The sequence below is a fragment of the Cyrtonyx montezumae genome, unplaced genomic scaffold (genome assembly GCF_038088225.1).
Source record: "Cyrtonyx montezumae isolate F1298 unplaced genomic scaffold, pur_monq_1.0 scaffold_19, whole genome shotgun sequence".
Classification (NCBI taxonomy): domain Eukaryota; kingdom Metazoa; phylum Chordata; class Aves; order Galliformes; family Odontophoridae; genus Cyrtonyx; species Cyrtonyx montezumae.
In genome coordinates, this window is record NW_027071925.1 from 7421548 (window position 1) to 7442951 (window position 21404).

The window sequence follows — 21404 nt, forward strand, 5'->3', positions numbered from 1 at the left end:
GCCTGCTGGCAGAACACTTACAGGAATCAGTCTCCAGCCTCAGCTGGGAAATTACACAGTCTTCAAGCCACCCGGAACTAAATTATTCAAAATATGCCACTGTGCTGGCTTTGAAACCAAAGCCACACCCTAGAAGGAAGCCAGGGTAAACAGAAGCTCCATTATCAGGAACGCTGATGAGGAAGAAGATGCAGCACTGAAAGTGAGGGAGATAATTACATGATTAATGAGATGGCATGGGTGGCAGGAGATGCCCTCCATTCTGCCACAAGACTTCATGCAGAAAGATGTGTTTATAGACTGGGCCTTCTCCTGTTCTGCTTCTTCCTCTTCTATTATTTATGTAAGTGCATTAAGACTAATGGAAAGAAGCTGAGGCACTTTAAAGCATCTTTATTTAATTATTTATTTATTTTTCAGGTGGAAATATGGTTTTTAATCTTGATCAAGCACTGGTCATATTGGACATTTTGCTGGATAGACATTCTCAGCCCATGCAACAGGCCAGGCAAGAAGGGCAGCTTACAGCCCACTCCTGGAAGTCATAAATCCAGCCCTGGAGCTGACTAACTGGACAGCCACAGGCCAAATCTCCACATAGCTTTGTCTCTTTGCATGGTTTGCTGGTCTAGGTCTAGCATTTCCAACAGCAACAAACAGCCCAAATACAGATGTTTAGAAGAAAAAGGCAGAGAACCATACAGGCAACAACCATAATTAGAGAGCCAGCATAATTGAGAGAAGTCACATTCCTCAGCAATAGAAAATTTAAAGTGACTCCCCCATCCCCCCTAAACCCAGAACTGCAACAAAACAAAGGAGAAAACAAGGCAGGATGGACAGACAGGAAGATCAGACTGAAGAAAAAGAAGTTTAGGATGTGGCAATACTTCTCTTATTCATACATTGCTCTTGCAACACTGGGAAGTGGGAAGAGAGTGGAAAAAAGTCTTCCCACCTGCAAGTGTAATCAAAGAGAAATCTTCCTCAAACAGTCCCACTGGGGATTAATTAGCCCACCAAGCAGGATCAACTTCTAGCAGAGCATCCTCGTGGAGCTTGCTGCAGACTGCTGCACATTGGATGGTCACAGAAAAGGGAGGGTGCAGACACAAAAGGAGGACTGGGGAAGGGGCAGGAGGAGAAGGCAGCTCAGGCAGGCTGAGAGGAAGCCTAAATGAATGGAGAAAGGCAGGCAGGGATGTGAATGAGCAAAAAGGTGATGAATGGTAAGGAAGGCATGGAAGTTTTACACAGGGCAGAGAGCAAAGACAGGCCTGAATGGGGAAGAGTGAAAGATGCTGCTTGAATGGAAGGGGGAAGAGGGAGGAGAAATGAGGCAGAGAGAGAGCAGAGTGGCACACAGTGAAACACTGCAAACAGAATAGCTTCCCACACAGATTTGACAAGGCCTTAAAGAGAGGGAGGCAAGTAACACAGCATGAACTTTAATCCAGGAGCAGAAAAGCTGCCTGGAGCAGACAGCATTACCATCGTCTACCCCTGTATAATCCCTCCACCATCAGACACTTTCTTTGCTCCCAGTCAACAGATTCTCATGAACCCAGCACAACTCAAACAGCAGCCACCAAAGGTCAGAGGGTGCCCATCAAAAGGAGCTGTAGCAAAACTGAACCAGTGACATGGAAATAGCAGGTGGGATAAAGCAGCAAGATAATTGCAAGGATCAACCCAACAGATGCAAGTGTAACACTATCCAGCTACATACAGTTTGCACGTGTGACATAGAAACACTGCTCATCACCTGTGCTGTCTGCAGAGCTTCCCACCAATTTCTAACACTGGGACGATTTTTTCCAAAACAAAACTTCTCCAAGTAAAACTTGGAGATTTCAGTCATGCCAAGGCTTTCCCAGGAATCTGCCTTACCGGGCAATAACATTTTCAATATTTTTCCTTAGAGAATTTTCATTTGTGTTTAGGTCAAGTGAACCCAGAGCAGAGGCCTAAATTCACCTAATGATACAGGAGGTTTACATATTACAATAGGTGAGACGAGTTGCCTGTGCTCCAGCCACCTCCATAAAGCACTGCCACGTAGTAACTGACTTGTAAAAACTGGAAATTGTTAAATACTGCTGGGGGGATTATTAAGTAGGGTTTAGAGCAGACAAAAGGTCAAAGCACCCCCAGGAAGTACACTAATGTTGATGACTTCCACAAACACGATATATCCAAGTGAGTCTCTGTTGGAAAGAGGAGGGATATGAGACTGATGTGTGTTTGCACAGGAATACATGAGCACACAGTGCCAGAGGGAAAGCAAGGGTCTGCAGAAAGGCTGCTCTGGCAGGCAAGCTTGAACGCTGCAGCTTCATAGGACAGTTGAGCCCATGAAGAACCATAATTGCAAAAAGAAGAGCATCTTACTTTTCTATCCACTAGCCTGATTACTAGCACATCACATTACTCACAGCACTAAGCAGAAGGGTGAGAGAACATGAATAATTCTCAATTCAATGAATGTGAGCTGTGCAGCTGCTGAGGTTCAAGCAAGCTCTAACAGCACTAGCTATTGCTTTGGGTCAAAAGATCATACCATTTCAGCCTGCTTCCTGATTTGTACGCCATCCCAGCTGCCTTCCTCTCCCATTAGTGCCTGCCTGCAGGAACAGCTAGCTCTCTGGAAGAAATCCAAACACAAGCAGGAGAGGTTACACGTGCTGTGGGAAATGACAACTCAAGGCAGTTCACTACTTAGTCTAGCTAGAAGCATTCAAGCAGGGTCAACATCTACTAAAAATAAATACATACATACATAAATAACATGCAGGAGAAGGATTTCTTAGATGGGATGGCCAGGAGCTCAGGCTTGCTTGAGGTTGCTCGAATCCACATCTCTGGGAAGCTGCAGCTGTCACCTCTGAATCAGACAGATTTGTGCTGCCAGCACCTAGTGACTGACAAGTCATCCCCTTCCAGAAAGGACTGCAGGATCCACGAAGGAAGGGACCAAACTGCCCCCCTCCCCACACACCCCAACCCACATCCAGATGGAATTTTAGCTCTTTTCTGCTCCCCAGATTTAAGTGTCCCATATCAGACAGCCACAGCAAAAAAACACTATCGCAGGCTGGTCGATCTTCTTATGCAAATGAACTCATGACACTTGAAATGAGTCCCTGACAACGCTGATTTTTGTATAAGTCAATAGTAAATACAGACTGAGCTGCTTTCTAAAGGTGGGATGCAAGAGGGGGCTGAGAGGAGGACAGCGATGATAAGGAAGCAAGTCCTGTCTAAAAGCAGTGATGTTCTCAGAAGCGCAGAGCTGACGGGCAAGGAAGGATGCAGATACTGCAAACAAAAGTCATTGACTGGAAATCTCAAAAACATTTGGGGAAGTGTAGCCACTACAACAGATCCACGGAGCTGTCCCCCACCTCACAACATTCATTCCACAAAAAGAGAAGCTTTCATAGCAACTATCCAGCTAAGGATCTCAGTCCACAGAATTCAGGCATCCCAGAAGAGCTGCCACAGAGCCTAATCCAGACATAACACAAACACCTCACCCAGATCATCCACACGCCCAGCCCTGCAATGACTGCTCTGCCTCTGGGTTATCTCAGCACTCTTCAGTCCCAGGAATCTCACATACGCACCCTATTGTTGTTGTAGCCTTCCAGGACCCGTGAAGCAGCCGTGGAAGAAGCCTAAACAAAAAGTCATCGTCCCCTGAAATCCTGTCATACAAACAAGTCTCTTCCCACCCATCACCACATGGACTGAATAGAGAGGGACTGAAACCCCCCCCCTCCACCCCTGCTTGGTGGTCTTTTTGTTCCGTGACCTTCCCCCACACAAACACAACCCCACAGCAATCAGACAGGCAACATAATGCACCAGCGCTGGCTTTCCCAGCCCTTCAAGACAAGCCGAGGAGGGAAGGGAGGGAGAGCTGGGGAAAGCCAAAAGGACACGGGGACTAAGAACGCATGGGATAGGCAATGAAATAACAAGCAATGTCACAATTCCTACTTGCACAGTTCCAGAATAAGAATGCCTTTAATGAAAGAAAAAAAAGAAATGCTATCTCAAAGAGCTTAAATTGACAGGGGAATACAAGCCAGTGGGATTTTCATATAGTAGTAATATTAAACGATATTTCTAAACCCTGTGTATAACTTTTAACTTTTCCTCCAAGCAGCCCTAAAAATTGAGCCCCATGCTGCAAGCTCCACTGGTTTTACTCATCAGTCTTTGACATTTAAATTTACAGAGGTATTAGACGTAAGGTTTTACTTTAAACTGCTAGAAGATATAGGACTTATTTATTTATTATGTTTTGGAACAACTCTTGCTGTTGAGAACACCAACACACACAGAAGCCCTACCTGGTACAAGAGCCTTAAAGTACAGAAAGTTTCTGCCAATTTGTCCTAATTATGGGTTACCACAATTGGAAGCAAGGAGTAAACGTGCCTTCAGGCCCCACAGCATCCTCGCGAGGAAACAGATTCAATTTGGTTAATGGTAGGACACATAACCCCCTTGGGAAAGGCCAACAAGAGATTCTGAGGTCTTGTCAGGGGCAGATCAGAAAACTAACACAGCAAGAGGACAACTCCTATCTCCTGAAACATCAGTGGATTCTCCCCAGCATCCTGTGCACGTAAAGGAAAAAGCAGACTCCACAGGAAAGCAAACCAAATAAAGCAAAAAGCAATATAATCTCTCAGGGCCTGGATTCAGTGAGCTTAGTGGGGCCTTCAGCTGTGCTTCAGGGCACTGGAAATATAGACTAAGTATTTTCAGAAGGGCAGGAGCCTGTGCTTTCAGAAATCCTGGCAGACAAGGTGGTAACGGAAAGCAAGCAAAGCTGCAGGAAAGCACTTGTGTGATTTACAGACATACTGCTCCCCTGGGGAGCATGTTACAGTAGGAAATGACATCTCAACTACTGGCCATGCCCTACAGTACTGTTATCATTACCCACATCCTTGATCAAAGCACTGCAATTGCACAGTAGAAAACCACTCCATGATCCAGGTATGACGACACTTCCATGGGGTGGTACAGCTGAAGGAAAGAGTTTTGTAGAGCCACACAGCTGCTGGGTGCGTGAGGCCATGTCTGAGTAGCTGGCCCCAGTGGGGGAGTGACTGTGACCTGATGTGAACTGGAGTAACTGGAAGAGCAGCAGCAATGAGCCTGCACACAACTGGCAAACTTCCTTGTGCAAAGAGACTGCCTCTTGTCAATCCACTCCAGCCTTAATCCTCTGTGGAAGCATCCCATCAGCACCATGCTAAGAGGCAATCTTTCAAGCCAGATGCTAACAATTAACGACAGCAAAGATGAGGGATGAGAGGACAGATGGAAAACAAATACAACCAGGTTCTGCTCATCACTGTAGAAATCTTGGAGGAGCTGGACAGCAGACATACAGGCAAGATTTTTAGTGCTGTTCAGCCCCACAGTAACCACTACATATAGACACGCACAGGACAGTGAATACACTGCACCTACAGCAACAGACATGACACAGTGACAGTCAGTCTCACTATTTCTTCTCATTTGAAAGAAAGTAGATGTGGCCCAGCTGTAAGGCTGCTCTGAGATCTGCATTCCTTCTGTCCCACACAGGACAGATGCAAAACTGCTACTGGTATGAGATCTGAACTATGAGTCTGGGTACTTCCCCATCAGAGAGGGAAAATCTGTACTTTTCATTCAGGTCTTTCTACGTACAAATGCCACCTTCAAAAATGGGGTTACTCACACAATAGCAGAACTTCAGCACAGTTACCACGAGAACTACTACAGTTACCAGCCATAGCAGACTGCAAATCCCTGCTGCCCCCACCCAAAGCTTGGTGCTTCGTAGAATCCTCAGGGAAAAAGGCTTGAATGATCTTCCTCCTTGGCACAACTCCACCATGGACATCACAACGTTCTCTGTATATATGCTGGTTCCATTTCTTATCCCAGATTTGTATTAAGTGACAAAGAGCTGAAGTGTTTGTGTCTCAGAGCTCAAGGGAAAAGTGAGAAGCAACAATTTCAGAGTGCTGCCTCCTAACATTACCACCACCTCACGTGCTTGAAAACTGAAATTTATCACATGAACACTTTCCCAGGAGGGGTATATGCTATGGTTGCTTTAATAAAATCCTCAAAAGAAAACAAATATTTCCGTGCCTTCATGCTTAAAGAAACACTGTAAAATCTAAATCAGGAAGTGTCCTTACTCTTCCAAAATTTGTAATGAAATCAACATGGGGCCCAAAGGATGCAAAGGGGCGGCCCTTCAGAGGGGCCATGATTTTATCTTGTGTTTAAAACCCCACAGTGGCAGATGAGTACTTACTTTAAAGACCAACGGAATCCTTTTAGTCACATACATCCCTCCATGAAAGCCTAATAATGAAAACACATCTACTAAAACTTGGCTTTTCCTGAAGAACAGTTTATGAACACTTCACCGATGACTTATTTCTATGGACACTGTGAATCTGAACTGCGATGCTTTGTTTCCAAATATCATTGAGCTTTGCATTTTCACAGCTTCTTTGGAATAACATTTGATACACAAACAGTGTAAGTGATACTCACAGATAAAACAGGCACCCCTCTATAACCATATGGCCTCTCTATGTGTATTGCTTTTGTAGCAAATATAGCCTGAGCCACTAAACTCAAACAAGAGATCTTCAGACAACTTAAAAATTCAAGCAAGCCAATGCCATGCAACATTAAATGCATTCATTTGTATGAGCATCAAATTCCATCTATTGATGGATCAGCCAACCTTTGCAGCTCCCAATTTACATATCCAGCCTGCAAGCTGCTGAGGGGCCACTGGACGTTACATCTGAAAAAAGGAAACTAAAACCCATCATCATTCAACTTAATGGTCACATTTTCTTCACACAAAGCACCACAAAGTTCATGACTTACAAACACACACCCCATGAAGGCACCCCAGATGCAATGAGGGACCGAACTCTCTATTCAGAGATTGTAACTGCAATGCATGCAGTGTTCACAACTGAAATGCATTCAAGTTCCATGCAAGGAGGGAACATCCTACATTCACCAGGTCACTAAAGCCTATGCTGCTGCAATTTTTAGGGATAAATTCCAGATAAACTCTAATCTCTTTTGCCAAACCAGACATTAAATATCATCATCCTTAACGTAACAGCTCTTTTGATCTTGTAACAGTTAAAGTAGCGCTGGTACATCTATTCTCTGTCATGGTACAGAGCAGAGATCTGATATCACACCTACAATTCACTTCTTTTGTGTGCACAGCTCTCTGGAAACAGATGAAAGAGAAAGCTTCTCAGCAGCACACACACTTCCTATCATCCTAGATAGGTGAATGATCCTCTCCAGTGTCCAACCCAAGGCAATTATAGCTAAAGCAAGAAGAAAGATTTCTATTTCAAGTCTGTTGAAATAAAAGTCAGCAGAAGGATGAACATGGGATAAACGTCACATAAAAATATTTTCCTTTTTCTTAACTGGGCACCATGCAGTTAGGCAGCACCTTGGGGAGTGAGGGACAATCACAAATCCAAGGGTCTCCAGCCCCTTTTAAAGTCTGTAGCAGCCTGTCTTCCACTGTAATGGGACGTGATCGGTGATTTTATTTCCTGCTCCAACTTGCGAAAATAAACGAACTGACACTGGAGAATGAGCTTTGAAGTCCTTGAAGAAGGCCCTGAAGTAAGGACAATTCCCAACAGCCCACAGCCACTGCTGTGGTATAAGCAAAAAAAAAAAAAAAAAAATCAATCTCACAGTGCGGAAGAATCAGACCCTAATATGAAACTAAAATGTTCAGAAAAAAAAATAGAGAAAACTGAATACAGAAGGTTAATGCAGAGTTTCATCAGCAGTCCTTCCCAGTCAGCAGTCAGGTGCTCCTTGGTCCAGCACCCAGGCTGTTGGGTGAGAGGCACACCTTGTTTACTCAGGCACATCTCACAGGCATCAGCTACTGAAAATATGCAGCAACGAAGGGCAGAGTTAGGTGAACAGCGAGGAAGAAGCAAACACCACTCATTTATTCATGGCCCTTGCTACTCTCACTTGTTGCCTGCCTCAGATGTCACAGCAATAAGCACCTGTTTAAGAAAACAGCAAAAAAAATCCCTGCATGTAATCCAATCAAGGCACACAATAAAGTCATAGAGGTTAATCAGATCTGAGCCATTAGGTCTCTTTCTGCTACTTCTGAGTGACATATCTGGCATGCAGCACCACTGGGATGAAGATGAAGGTCAGGCAGAAACATCAACTAGATCTAGCGAGCCCCAACATCATGACTTTTTCCCTTCCTGTAGGAAGTTTTCTCCTTCCTTTAAAGGCATGGAGTTTTACAGCAATCAGCCATGAAGTCTGTCAGGAGAAAACTACATTTAATACTCTGGGTTTGAAACAGAACATTTCAGAGTAAAAATAGCTCAGTTTTTCACTGTCTGCCAGATCTGGAAGGGAGGTGAAAATCTACAGGGACTTGATTTGATGTGTGAAAAAGCAGTATTCTATAGCAGTGAGTATGCACACACTTCTTTTAGGTCAAATAATAGCTCTGCAATAACACTCAGCTTGGAGGAGAAAGCCAAAGCTTGGGATAGATGTGTGCTATCTGGCACTGACTGCCATGACAATTCCAAGTGCATCCATTAGAAGAAGAGGGGAAAACTTTTAAATAAATATATATATTTTTAAATCTCATCACATCACAGTTTTTCTCTTAGAGATGGATTCTTTCAAATTCCAAGTATCTGCTCTGCTACTGGCAATCACAACAATTATCTTACCAAAATACGAGGAAAATACGTCAGTATGAGGTGTAGACACAGCACACAACCCCGTGCCCCATGACAGGTGAGTGCAGACAGGCTCAGGTTGTTTTAGACAACAAGAAAGCATTTAATGCATCTTTGCATCAAACCTCCACCCATATGTCAACTATATAATTAATAAGGATGAAAGAGGATGTTATCCCAAGCTGGTGTTCAGATCCTCAGCCAGTGGCAGAGCCTGTCATATACTGCTTGGCCTCGGAAGTCAGCAGAAGAAACATCCTTCATGCATCTACTACATGCTTGGTCATTAAATACAGGCTTGTAAGCCAATGAAGTCACTACTGCTTGCAAGTGCAGAGTAATTTTTTGCATGAACTAGTTTGTTTTGTGGTAGGCCCAAAATTTAATTAGTTTTCTCAGTTTTATTACTCCACATGGTCAAATAACAGCCTGGAGCTACCAGTCAGCTGGAACCACATAAGGTCCAGAAAATTCTCACTGTGCTTTTCAGGACTGTTTACTACAGCCATAAATCAGCAGTAAGCAAATGACTTTGTGCTCCAGCTCTTCTTGGCCACCAGCACCAATCCTAAATGATCCCATAAATCAGGGCAGCAAGGGCAACTCTCAGCTATGGGGACACCAAGGGAGTAATGTAGGAAGATCTGTTTCAGACACACATGGCAATCCTTTGAGAGACATTCCAGCTATCATCACTTTGGGAGAAGCCACCCTAAGCACCTGTCCTGCTGAAGAGGACTCTGCAGCCCTGACAGATTCAGCTCTCACATGATGTTAGGCTGCTACCTGCTACTAGTCAGTCCCTGCCAAAAAAGCTGTTTCCTATTTAGTCCATTGGGTAGATAAACTGGCCTCTGCACTCATTCATAAAAAGATGTGGCCTTGTCCTCTCCCCATGCTGTGGAAGACAGTTACTCCAGTCAGGAGAAGGACACAAACCACTCAGCACAGCCTCTGGGATCCAGGTTGACCGAACAGCACTGCAGTCACCCTCAAGTGGGGATGCCCAACACTTCCTCCAGAGGCCTGGGATACATCTCACACTTGTTTCTAATTGCTTTGCTAGACCAATCCAGGGCACACAGCATGAAGTTTTCCAGTAGTTTTTGTGAAACTTCCCATTTTCCACCTTAGAGAACACTGATCCTCTATCAAACAGTAAGCATTGAGAATGTGGCTCTCTGGCTGCAGGCTGCCATCAACAAGCAGTTCCACCACAATTAAACATCACAAACAAGCATGCCACACAAAGCAAGGCCTTCTTCATCACTGGTACCTAACCGTGAAGGTCACAGAAGCAGAAGGTTCCTCCTTGGGGAACAGCTCCCTGAAGAAGTGCATGAGATCCGAGCTTTGCTGGCAGTCACAAACAGCTTTGCCTCCAGCCTCCTTGCTTATTTTTTCCCCTCATGCAACTCAGGGAACTCCAGAGCACGCACCACTTACAGAGGATGTCAAGTATCAAAGAACATGAAGAACAGTTCCTAGGGGGAAGATTGATCTTGCTTGTTTAACATCAGTTTCATACATCATTACTCTTCTCACCAACAACACGGGGTCACTGCAGACAGCTGTTCCTAAGCAACAGGAACGTACACTAAGAATACATACATTCTCTGCATCTTGCTGGTGCTGGGAATTCAATGCTTAGAGTTGAAGGCACTCAATTCAAGGTCCACGTGAGATTTCTGCACATTCTGCTCATAATTCCCTTGCACAGAGAGCAACCTATTGGTTCTGTTAATTAGTACCTGCTAAATGAGGTCACTTCCAGAGATCCACAACTGGTTTGTGCTTTTCAAACAGGGAAGAGAAATTGCTATCAGGAAGTTCTGGGTTGGTCCCAGATGGGACAGCAGCAGCAGCCCTTGCACAAGACAGCCCAAGGCAAAAAGTCAGCTCAAGCCAGCTCTACTCCAATAGAAAACCCCCTAAGTAAATAAATAAATAAGATCAAACCCACTAACACACACACACAAACACTTTACAGACTTACAATGACCAGGTAGCTGCTGGAAGGGTGCAGTGTGCAGGCCAACACATCGTAGGATATCTAATGAGGTGGCAGGGAGAGATCACAGCTTCCTCAGCTGCTGCAGATCTCAAACATCCCCAATGCTGCATTTAATGTGCAAACGTGCCCACGTACATTTGTGTTCACTGCAAATAGAGGAAGGCAGCAAGAACATCATACTTCCTACCACAGAGAACAAACACTTACTCTCCAGGTCTGGTAGAGAGTAAGTTTAAAAGGCCTGTAAATGCCAAGTCATAAATGCTGATGGCTTGGAAAAGCACCTCCAAACTGTTTCAACTTGCTATGCAGCTGGGTTTGTTCCTCAGGAGACATGATGATCTCTTCCCCCTCTCTCCCTTCTACCATAACAGAGCACATAGCTAGAGCACAATGCACCAGCTGATTTGCAGAATGGCATCAAGCCAGTCTGTGTTTACAGCTTTTTTTTCCCCCCTCCTTCCTTCTTTAAACACTAAGGCTTAAACGTTCTGTTTGCTTCAGTGATTCTCTGTGTGCAAGACAGGATTTGAGAACAATGCATTAGCAAAGATCTATGGGCCTGAAACCCACCCAGCACATTCAGCTGAGATAGCAGAGAGCATGCTACCAAAGCCACTCACTGCAGCTGGGATCAGGAGGCAGCAGGAATATAGTGGTGTGAATGCAGCTTGCTGTCCCCCTCAGACACTGCTCTCTATCACACAGGTTTTCAGAAAGCTCAGACAGCAAAGGTACACAAGTGTGTAATGAGTAGGAAGACTCCTGAGGCTTTTACAAACCTAGAGACATAAAGCTGCCAGTAACTCACGAGCTGCGTAAGACTGACTCAGCCTCCATGTGCTTTCCAGTGTGTTTCTTAAGATTCCTTAAAACATTGCAGGAGATGCCTAGTTCTACCAGCACGAGCTTCACCATGCTGCATTCGTTGCACTGTCTGGTTCATGCTGATGGCTTTTACTCTCAGCTCAAGACTATTGAGCAAAGCCAACTGACAGCATACAGGGGAAGTGTGGTGGGGAGTGAGGAGAGGAGTATCCCAACAGCCAGGGAAAGGGGAGATGGTGTGGCTGATCACAAACCATTCGTGCTGCAGGACTCATAAAATTCAGGGGCTGGCTGGTGTTCAGTATGCAGTGGTATTGCAATATGAAGCAGGAACTTGGGGAATTTTTGCTGCTCACCCTGCAAGAAGTGGGAAGATTAATGATCTCCAGGTAGCTTTCTCATGCTGAGCAATCACTCCAGGCTATCGTGGCTGAAAGCCAAATCTTGGCATAAGCCTTGAAGTGCTGGGAGATTGCCATCCACCGTAACAACACAGGGGACAGAAACAGCCTAATCCAGACAGGGTAAAAGACAAGGCATTACCCAGCAGAAGTACTCACTGCTCAGTGCCTCAGTTTCCCTCCTTGACTGAAGGGAAGATAAATTCCCTTCTTTCCTTTTCTGGGGACTGCTGCATTTCAAAGAGCCTCTGACAGAAGGCAGCAAGGGGCTGATAATCCAGACAGCATCTGCAAACCAATCTCCTTCAGCAAAACCAGATCCTCTATTACCAGCCCATTCTTCCCTTCAAGTCTGTCCAGAGGGCAATGAATTTGAAGGGAATCTTTTTTTTTTTTCCTAACCCCATAACCCAATGTGAAGGAGTCAAAGGGTTAATGCTGCATGACAAAGGTCAGCACAGTTTAGGGAGGGAGGAGAAAGGCAAGCATTGTGGTCACAGACAGCAGCTCCCTGCGCCCAAAATGCCACTTGAGAAATGTAAAGTGATGGCGTTGCTCAGAAAAAAAAGGCCTGAGAGCCCTTCCTAAATCCCAGGGCTTAATCATTCATAAAAGCCCAGCCCCTTGAGTCATTAATCGTGTGCTCCATGGCTGGGTGCCTCAAAGAGCAGCAGATGACACATGCCCAGCTGCCACTGCTGCCCCTCCTCAAGGTAGCAGGGCAGAGGCAGGTGCACTCCCAGTGCCCTCTGCTCGAGACTAATCTATTCTCCCTCCTTGTCCTCTGCCTTTCATCTCCTTCAGCAGCCCACGCTGACAACTGTAAATGAGATTAGACTTCAAGGCGTGGGGCAGATGCAGAACCCCCTCTGTGCATTGCCAAGAGAGCCTCGTAGCTTTTAAAGTGCCTTTCCCCTTTACAATGCACAGCTTGGTAGAAGGGGGGAAAGGGAGAAAGTCTCTTGTCACATTCATAGAAGCATTCAATAAGCAGAGAAGGCAGATCCTGGTTTTAGGGCCTGAGTGCTCATCTGTTATCATAATGAACAGTCTTTCCACCAGCACCTCTGATTCTCCCTTCATATGAGAAGACAAAATAACAAACTTTGACTATTTCCTATTTCTAGTTCCCATATCCTTCTCTTTGCAGCACCACTCTGCTCCAACGTGGACGTAACGCTCTGATGAGCCCTGATCTAAAGAGAGCACAAGTCCAAAATCCAGGTAACGACCTGAAGGCAGCACATGACTCCTTCCCATGCTGCTTCTCACACAGACATCATTTCCTACTCCCCACCTTGCAGTTTCTCCTCTACCTGCTCCCAGTGATCCATGTGAACCAGCAAGGCAACACGAGCAGTCAGAAAGTGGTGAAACCACCAGGCATGAACCAGTGCCTAGAGAGAGCTCGGAGCCCTGCCTGGCGAGGGCTTCCAGACACGGTCAGCAGCCCTGAGCCAGCAACAGGAGCCAGGGAAACCTCTCAAAGGGAAGTGTGATGTTTAGTTCAAGTGTCCCAGTAAACAAAACGGAATTTCTTTTATAGCATGGGAAATAGCTCAGCTGTGTTAAAGGCTATCCTGAGAAAAGGGGCACGGCTCAAATAAAAGATCATAAAGTTCAAAATAATCCCCATCCTTAGTTCCCACCAACCACCATCACAGCTGATTTTATGGATTGCTTTTTGCAGTTTTGGTCATGAAGGAACCGGCCCTGGATTGAAGGCAGCATATCTTCAAGAACATTTTAATGCTTTAGAGACTGCAACAGAGCAGGTTAAGCTGCACCCACTGCTCGTAGTGTCAGTGTCAGCAACTGAACTCTTCCTGACAAGCAAAAACTCTTCCTGCCTGGTCCAAAACCATGCAGTCTCATTTCTGAGCTCAACTTTTCCATTAGCTGCCTACACAGAGCGGGTAACTTGGCATCTCTCTGCATTCCCCATAAACTCTGTTCATCTGTTGCCATCACACCCACGTGCAAGTCTCAGGAAATAATCCAGGATTCCTAAAGCAGCTGCAACAAAAACACAGCCTGGATTGACAAGCGATAGAATCAAGGTGCTGTGCCAGAGAGGAGGGTCTTCGGGGAGAGTTGTGTGCGGGGCTATTTAAAACAAGTTTGTTGTCATGGCTACACACTAAGGTATGGGTGAGAAGAAGTGAGGATGCCAAGATGAGGGCTGATAATATAAATTCACCCTTGAAATCACAGCAGCCCATGGGGATGGGACAGAGATGACATGAGCTCTTGGCATCCAACAGAGCTAAAAGCCACCTTTGGAAGGTGGGTTGGTCCTGATAAAGAACAGCATCCTCTTAAGTCAGACCCTTTCACCCAGTATGGCCGAGCGCTGCGTAATACCGATTAGCTACAGTGTTCTCTAAAGCAGGGACACTGAGGACACTGAGGCAAAGAAGGGCACCCCAGGCCTTACGAAGGACACAGCAAAGCAAGAGCACCCATACAGCTTGGATCCCAACAGGACACGCATGAAGGCAATTAACAAGGGATCTTAGCAGCACGCAGAAGCCTGAAACCGCCAGGACCAGCTACTGGGATTGTCTCACTTTTAAGATTACCTGGAGATGAGCAAAACAGAACGTTTTTGGCCACTGAAGAATAAGTGAATACAGCCACGGAGTGCAAAGAAAGGCAATGCCTCACTCAGCTCAGAGCCTGGATCCCACAGACCGCCGCGCTCAGCGACAGCACGGGCTCTGCAGAAGGCAGCAGACGCAGAGTTAATGCGTGCGTGGGGGTGTTTATGAGCACAATAAATAAATGTATGAAACCCTATAAAAGTTCCCATATAAAAGTGAGTTAAAGCTGCCCGAGGGCCATGGCCTCATAATAAATGCATCTCTCCAGCATGGCATGAAGCAGCAGCTGCACTGTAACTTTCCAGCATTGCAAAGCTGTCTGTCTGCCAGCTTCCAAATCCCTGGGTGACGCCTTGACTCCCCTAAGTGCAGGAAGGGCTTTGGTGCTCAGGATTTTGTTCTGGGGAGGGCTTCTCTGAACATCAAAACCTAGGAAGCAGAGCTGGACCTGCTGTTTTGCTGAATTTTAGTTTTTACTTCTTAAAAGAGGCAATCTGGCAGGAGATTGTGGCTTCAGTCCCTGACAGCTCCCAGTGTGACAGAACAGAGCCACATCAAAACAAATAGGAAAATTCTTCCAGAAATCAGCATCTTTCACTTCTCCTCCAAAATAAAATAAGAAACAATGTCACTTTAAGGCTGAGCAGCAATATTCACCTAGAAGTTCTGAACTTTTAATTTAAGAGGATGAGATGGGAGGGTCAAAACCACCAGCAACAAAATCCTTCGAATTGTATATGTCTATATAGAAAACTACTTTTATGTCAGTAAACCCAAAGGAAAATTTTGCAAATCTCCCTCCCTGCAACACCTGAAAAAAGTAAAAAGCATTACTACTAATTTCATTCTCACCACTGCCAAGGCCAAGGGAAGGGGACTGCTGACCCCTCCCCTGCACCATTTACCATCATACTAAATCACCCTGGAAATAAGAGACACGCAGGCTCCCAGCCTGTGAATTCCCAACTGCTCCAACACTTCCCCCAGGGCCTTCTCTTGCTCTGCTGCTCTCCTGGGAGGAGCTGAATGCAGAAGCCCACATGCCCAGCTGAACAGATGACTTAAAACTTTGGTCCCAGCCCACGAGTCACACTCACACAGGATACATAAATCTTCAGCCACTCCTTTCCCCCCTACACACACACACAAGGCCAGGCTGCACCTCCCAGCAGAGCTGCAGTAGGACTGTCCTCACGCTTCATGCAGATGCTGGTATGGGCTAAACAAAACATTCTCCTTTCCTAGCAGCACAGAGCTGCTGGGGATAGCAAGCTCGTACCACAACAAACAGCATCTTGCAATTCACTGCAGGGCTAATTGCATTGCAGAGCTGATACTGTGCTCCAGGAAGACGTCAGCTCCTCAGCTTTGCCCACGGGCAACAAGGACCTTATTGATGCATTCAGGACTCACGACCAGTAGTCACAGGTTGCATTCTCTTTGATAACAAAGCCTTACAGACAAGGCTTAGATTTCCACTGCACTCCTAATTGAAACATAGCTAATTATCAGAGTCCTGTCTTTGCAGCCCCCCAAAAAAAGTCATCAACTATTCAGACAAGTCCAGTGGGAAATTACCCACTCCTTTCTTTCAGCCTGAGGTAGCTACCAGCCAAGATCCCCATCTCACAAGGACTCAATGACTTCAAAGGATGCTTGTAGAATCAGACTCCAAATTAGGTCCAACACCAGAGACGGGAGGGAAATCCAAGTGGCTGAAGCAAACACTCAGCTCAGATCACAAACAGCTTGTCTCGAACCCACGTTTGGAGTAGCAGCATTTGCTACGAGCCCCGGCAAATTCAAATACACCACACAGCTTAGGTGTGATCAACAATTCTAGTAACCTAATTCCTTGCTGCCACTCATTTGACTGAGCAACATCAAATGTACTGCAGTGCAGACACGTGGGTTAGCAGCTGGTCATGGCTAAGCAGCTGTAAACAAGCACTCACCAGAACCACAGTCTGGTTTCTAGCTGAATGATAACAAGACCCCCAAGGAACCAAGAACACTCTTCTGCAGAGTGCACTGCAGCCTTCATGTCTGTAGTTCAGCTACACAGAAGCAAGATTATCTCCTCACAGAGCGGGGACGAGAACCCATCCAAACTTTAGTAATGCCATGACAACGCCAGCATCAGAGTAAGTTCACTCATAGAAGGTGACATCTCACGGACATGCAAGAGCACCGAAGTTGATGACATGCAGAGCATGATGCTGTTTAGAAGCAAGTCAACCCTAGAAAAATCCTTCAGTTTATAGCTGCTTCACATTTCAGCCTGGCAGATGGAAGGAACACCACAAAGCAAACACATCAGTTAAAGCAGCTAAAAGCATAATTTACAAACCAGAATCCGCAGCCCAAATTCTCAGCAGTTATAACTCAGAGCTCTACAGAGCTGGGTGCATTTCACCTGCTTACAGATCGGACCAACAGTGCTTATCTGATATGAACACAGCCTTTGGCAGAGAGCAGATGCTTTGCTCGTTCAGAAGTTAAAAGCAGCAGAACCTCTGCTGGGACAAATAGATGCAATCCTGCACAGGTCAATTTAGAAACCAGGGAACCGTTTTAAAGAATAGAGTGCTGGTTTTATAGCACTGGTCCTTGTCTGCCAGCCCCAAAGAGTAGGAGATCCTTTAACCCACTGAGCAAGGCTAGAGCAGCGTGGTGATCAGAGCGACTGCTGCAGAACCTCTGCTCAGACCTGTGCTAGGAGGGGTGGTCAGCCTGGGCCCACTTCTGCCCCTGGCAGCTCTGATGAGGAACAGAGAGGAAGGCCCAAAGCAGTAATGATGATAATGAATGGGAACGGGGAACATGGAGCTCCTCGATGGTACGTTAAAAGCACACAAAATCTAGTACAGAGGAAATTAAGTGGGGGTTACACTCCTCGCTCACAAGACAGAGACAATACATCAGTTGTTCACATACCTGATCAAATAGAGCTTTCCAGTGCTGAGAGGCAAAGCATAAAGGGAAGAAAAAGAAGAAAAAGAAGGTATAAGAGCAACGACATAAATATGCAGTAAACTGTAGACATATATTCTACAGAGAAATAACCAAATGATTTAGTGCCATTTCCAACATCCTTCTTCATCCCAGAACCACCTACCCTTCCGGGGGGAGGAGGCAGAGGGACTCTACCAACCACAGGGAGTAGAGTTTTCATTTACAAATCCAAATTAAGAGGAACTCAGAACATTCATGTGTTAATTCTGTTTTCTTCTGCTTTGTCTACTTGCAAGCAAGTTAAGGAATAAAAGGGTTTTTATCCACAAGGATCAAGACAGCTTGGTGTGTGTTGAGGGGAGGGAGGAGTCAGCAGTGCTTTTACAGACCACTGTGGCCCAGCACTGACCCACAGACTGCCCTGCCTAGTTCTCTGAGCCTTGCCCTCTGCCTGCTCCTAACTCTGGCAAAGATTTGCTGCAAGGCCTCTGATAACCCATCAGCTTTCTGTTCCTCATGCTTCTGCATCTAAAAAATGGATAATTCTTCTAGCATAACATAGAAGGGGCTATTACAGGGATTTATCCCCTTAACTCTTGTTCCAGATCTGTCTTAAAAGCTGTGCATAGAAAGAAGCTCCATTTCGATGCAGACTATCGTGTGAACGCTCTGCAAGTTCTTCTGACTTGGGTCCAGAAAGAACAAGCTGATGACTGACTCCAGTTTATGCACTGTACAAAGACCAACCTCATGCCACCTCCCACCCCATCCATCCTTGCTGCCTCACAGCCCCAGGGAATATAGGTAGTTCCTAATGAAGTGCTTAACTCTCTCTTATCTCCTGGATTTGGGGTCAGATGAGAAAACATCCCATGGGGCAAGTGACCTGGGTATCTACTGGTCTGTATTCCTCATAAACCTGCATGTTCTCAGCACTCCTTGCCTGAAGTGTTGTTCAGCACAACACTATTTCTTGCCTCACTCATCCTCCCAGAAAACCAAAATGAGAAAATTAACAAACGTGAGACTCACATAAGCAAATCTCCTCACTATGATATATGCAGAGCAAAGCTCTGGTGAGAGTCATATCCAGTTCTCTTAAGAATATTTTCTTTCCCCTGGTAGACTGATCTAAAGCTATTTGAATTGACTGGAGACAGTGGGGTATCAGGCCACTGAATCTCATTCCATCAGTTCAGCTGTTGGCTCCCACCTTCCCCATATCCCCATCCATTTTACAAACTCCCATTCGTCATCTAAATCAGCCCAGCACTTTGAAGAGAACATTTTGGGTCTGCCTGAATCCTGGCCTTGTGAAACACTGCTCTGAGAGATGTAATGACATCAGAGCTGAGCTGTCACACACTGTTGAGGCTGTAACAGCCAAATATCCTCTGTGTAATATCTTTGTGGCTAATGACACACAAAGAGCTAACCTTGTGTCAGCTCTTGCTGGCCAAGCAGAAGAGCTCACGTCAAACTCTCAAATGTAATAACAGAAAATCAGCCCCCAGTTGGGTCCCAGGAGAGCACGCTCCCAGCACTGAGCAGTCTGAATTCTCAGGGATGATGCTCTGTAGGCTGCTGGTTTCAGCAGGAAATCCTTGGCTGTGGAGAAGGAGGGCATTTACACCGCTTCCTGCTCTTCTGACTTGCAGATGATACATGATACCCCTGGCTCCTGCCATGTCATCTATTGCCAGGTCTCAGCAGCTTCCCATAAGCAATGCAACTGCGGGCTCTAGCTATGCTTCCTGCAGTCAACAGAATAAGGTACAAGAGTCAAATAACAGTGCAGGTCCCAATGTAAGCAACACTGTGAGCTGGATCAGACCCAAGCTGTCCTACCTCAAGGTCAAGCAGCATGTCAGTAGCAGAACTAGGATGATAATCTAGATTTCACTGAAAAAAGCTCACAGTTTGAGTCAGGAGCCCAATCCTGCCAGGCACTCAGCACTTCTCCTGGGCACAAAAGCACAACAATTGTAGAATACAAGGTCACAGTCGGAGGCAAGCATAAGGATTTGGAAACACGCTCATTGGATGTTCCTTGAAAGTCATTCTTTCCTATCAAAACTACATATTCCCTTGATTGGGAGTGCTCCAGCACCAACTGCCCGGCAGTTCTGTAGCAGAGGACAAACTGCAATGCATGATTCCCTCTGAACATACAGCACTAAGGAATACAGCCCGGGGAAAGCAGCTCGAGCAGGCAAGTGCACTTCCTCCACTGCCCTATGGGAGGAAAATTCAGCAGATTCTAGGGAACTCGGATGGGGTTGGGGGATCAGGAGTCAGCACTGCCCCTAAGCAGCCCCACGAGGGTGCCGCTAGCGACATCATAAAGGCAGAGGGCAAAGGAGATGTGCCATTGCTGGAGGTTTAGCTTTAACCCCGTGCAAGGTCCTAAAGCCAGCCCACTTCAGAAAGGTTCAGTATCACCGCTTCATCCTTCCGTAGGCAGGCGCAGAGCCTGAGCTTATCTCTGCAGGCTGAGCGGACACTTCCCAGAGTTTGCTGGGAAGGAGAGCTGCAAGCAGTCCTAGGATGCACCAGGAATGCAGGATCTGTTCGTATTCACTCCCCCCCCCCCAGACAGGTGCAGAGCGAGCTCCTGCCTCCGGCAGATGCACAGCGACCAGCTCAGCTCTGCAGGCTTTGCTGCTCAGCCCGGCAGGAGCTGATTCAAAGCACGCAGGACCACTTGGTGTCCTTCTAGGCTGGGCGAGCAGGGACAGAGCGGTGCCAAATTAACCCATCCTCAGGTGCAACCGGAGCCCTGGGAGTGGAGGGAGGCTGCGGAATTGGGGGAAAAACTTGCTTCTCTGATGCTCGGGAGCTGGAAGAGGAAACGGGGAGTGCTCTCATCAGTCACCTCTGAGAGGCTGGGACTCTGGAAAAGCCCTCTGTCCCCCTCCAGCCAAGGCAGCAGCCCCTCTCCTGCCCCTAGAGCCCCGCTGCCCGCAGCCCGGCCAGCCGCAGCTCGTCCGGGGCTGTGTCCCCTCCGGCTCCGGGTGGGGAGGGGACCCGGACAGGACACCGCAGTTGGGGCTCTCCGGGCTGGACGAGGAGGAGGAGGGACGGCTTTCCAGGACGGGGACGACTGCCGGCACCCGCATTCGCCCGCGGCGAGGGGAGAGCCGGGCAGGGAGCGGCAGGGACAGAGCCGGCGTCTTTACCTCGTCCTGGAGGGTCACCGGCCCTATTCCTCCTCCCCCCGGCCCGGACTTCATTTATAAATAGCTTGAGCCGATTAGCCGGGCCCGGAGGAAAGGGGCGAAGACATTGAGCAAAGGAAACTTACATCCTCTGCGGCCATAGGTAGGACATCCTCGGAGTCGAGCACCTCGATTTCTTCCGCTTCTGAGCTGGCAGCCACAGCAGGGGAAGAGCTGGCGTGAGGCTCCGGCAGCCTGTCTCCCATGCTTGGAAACGGTCCCCCTCCAGCCCCCGCCTCCCCCCCCCCCCCCCTTCTCCCCAGATCCTTAAAGAAATTAAACCTAGCTGCCGCTTGGCAAACTTTCAAGCGCAGCCGAGCCTGCCTTCATGACTCCCGCAGCCGGGAGGGGAGGAAATCCTCCATCCAGGGAACATCCAATTAGCGCGGGCAGGCAGCATCCCGGCGGCCGGCTCCGGACGGGGCAGGTAACCCCTCCCCGCTCCTCCCGCCCCCGCTGCCGGGCGCGGTCCCCAACCCCGGGCACGGCCCCCGCGGGGGGACCGGGGGGATCCGCGCGCGGCCCCGGGGGCTTTCGGAGGCTCCGCAGCCCCCGGCCCCTTTATCCCCGCCGGTGCC

The 21404-nt window shown here is 47.1% G+C and overlaps 1 protein-coding gene across 2 annotated transcripts in view; it reads right to left on the reverse strand.

Moving 5' to 3' along the window:
- RHBDL3 (rhomboid like 3) overlaps positions 1-21032 on the reverse strand; it is a 43340-nt gene extending 22308 nt beyond the window's left edge. Inside the window, exons 1-3 of one of the 2 annotated variants that reach the window (XM_065735549.1) lie at positions 20913-21032; positions 17591-17614; positions 2561-2644 (exon numbers count right to left, since the gene is read on the reverse strand). In XM_065735549.1, the coding sequence (XP_065591621.1) occupies positions 2561-2644; positions 17591-17614; positions 20913-21032 (228 nt within the window). The remainder of the gene's footprint in view (positions 1-2560; positions 2645-17590; positions 17615-20912) is intronic. The other variant, XM_065735550.1, reaches the window with a different exon arrangement.
- Between the last annotated feature and the right edge of the window lie 372 nt (positions 21033-21404).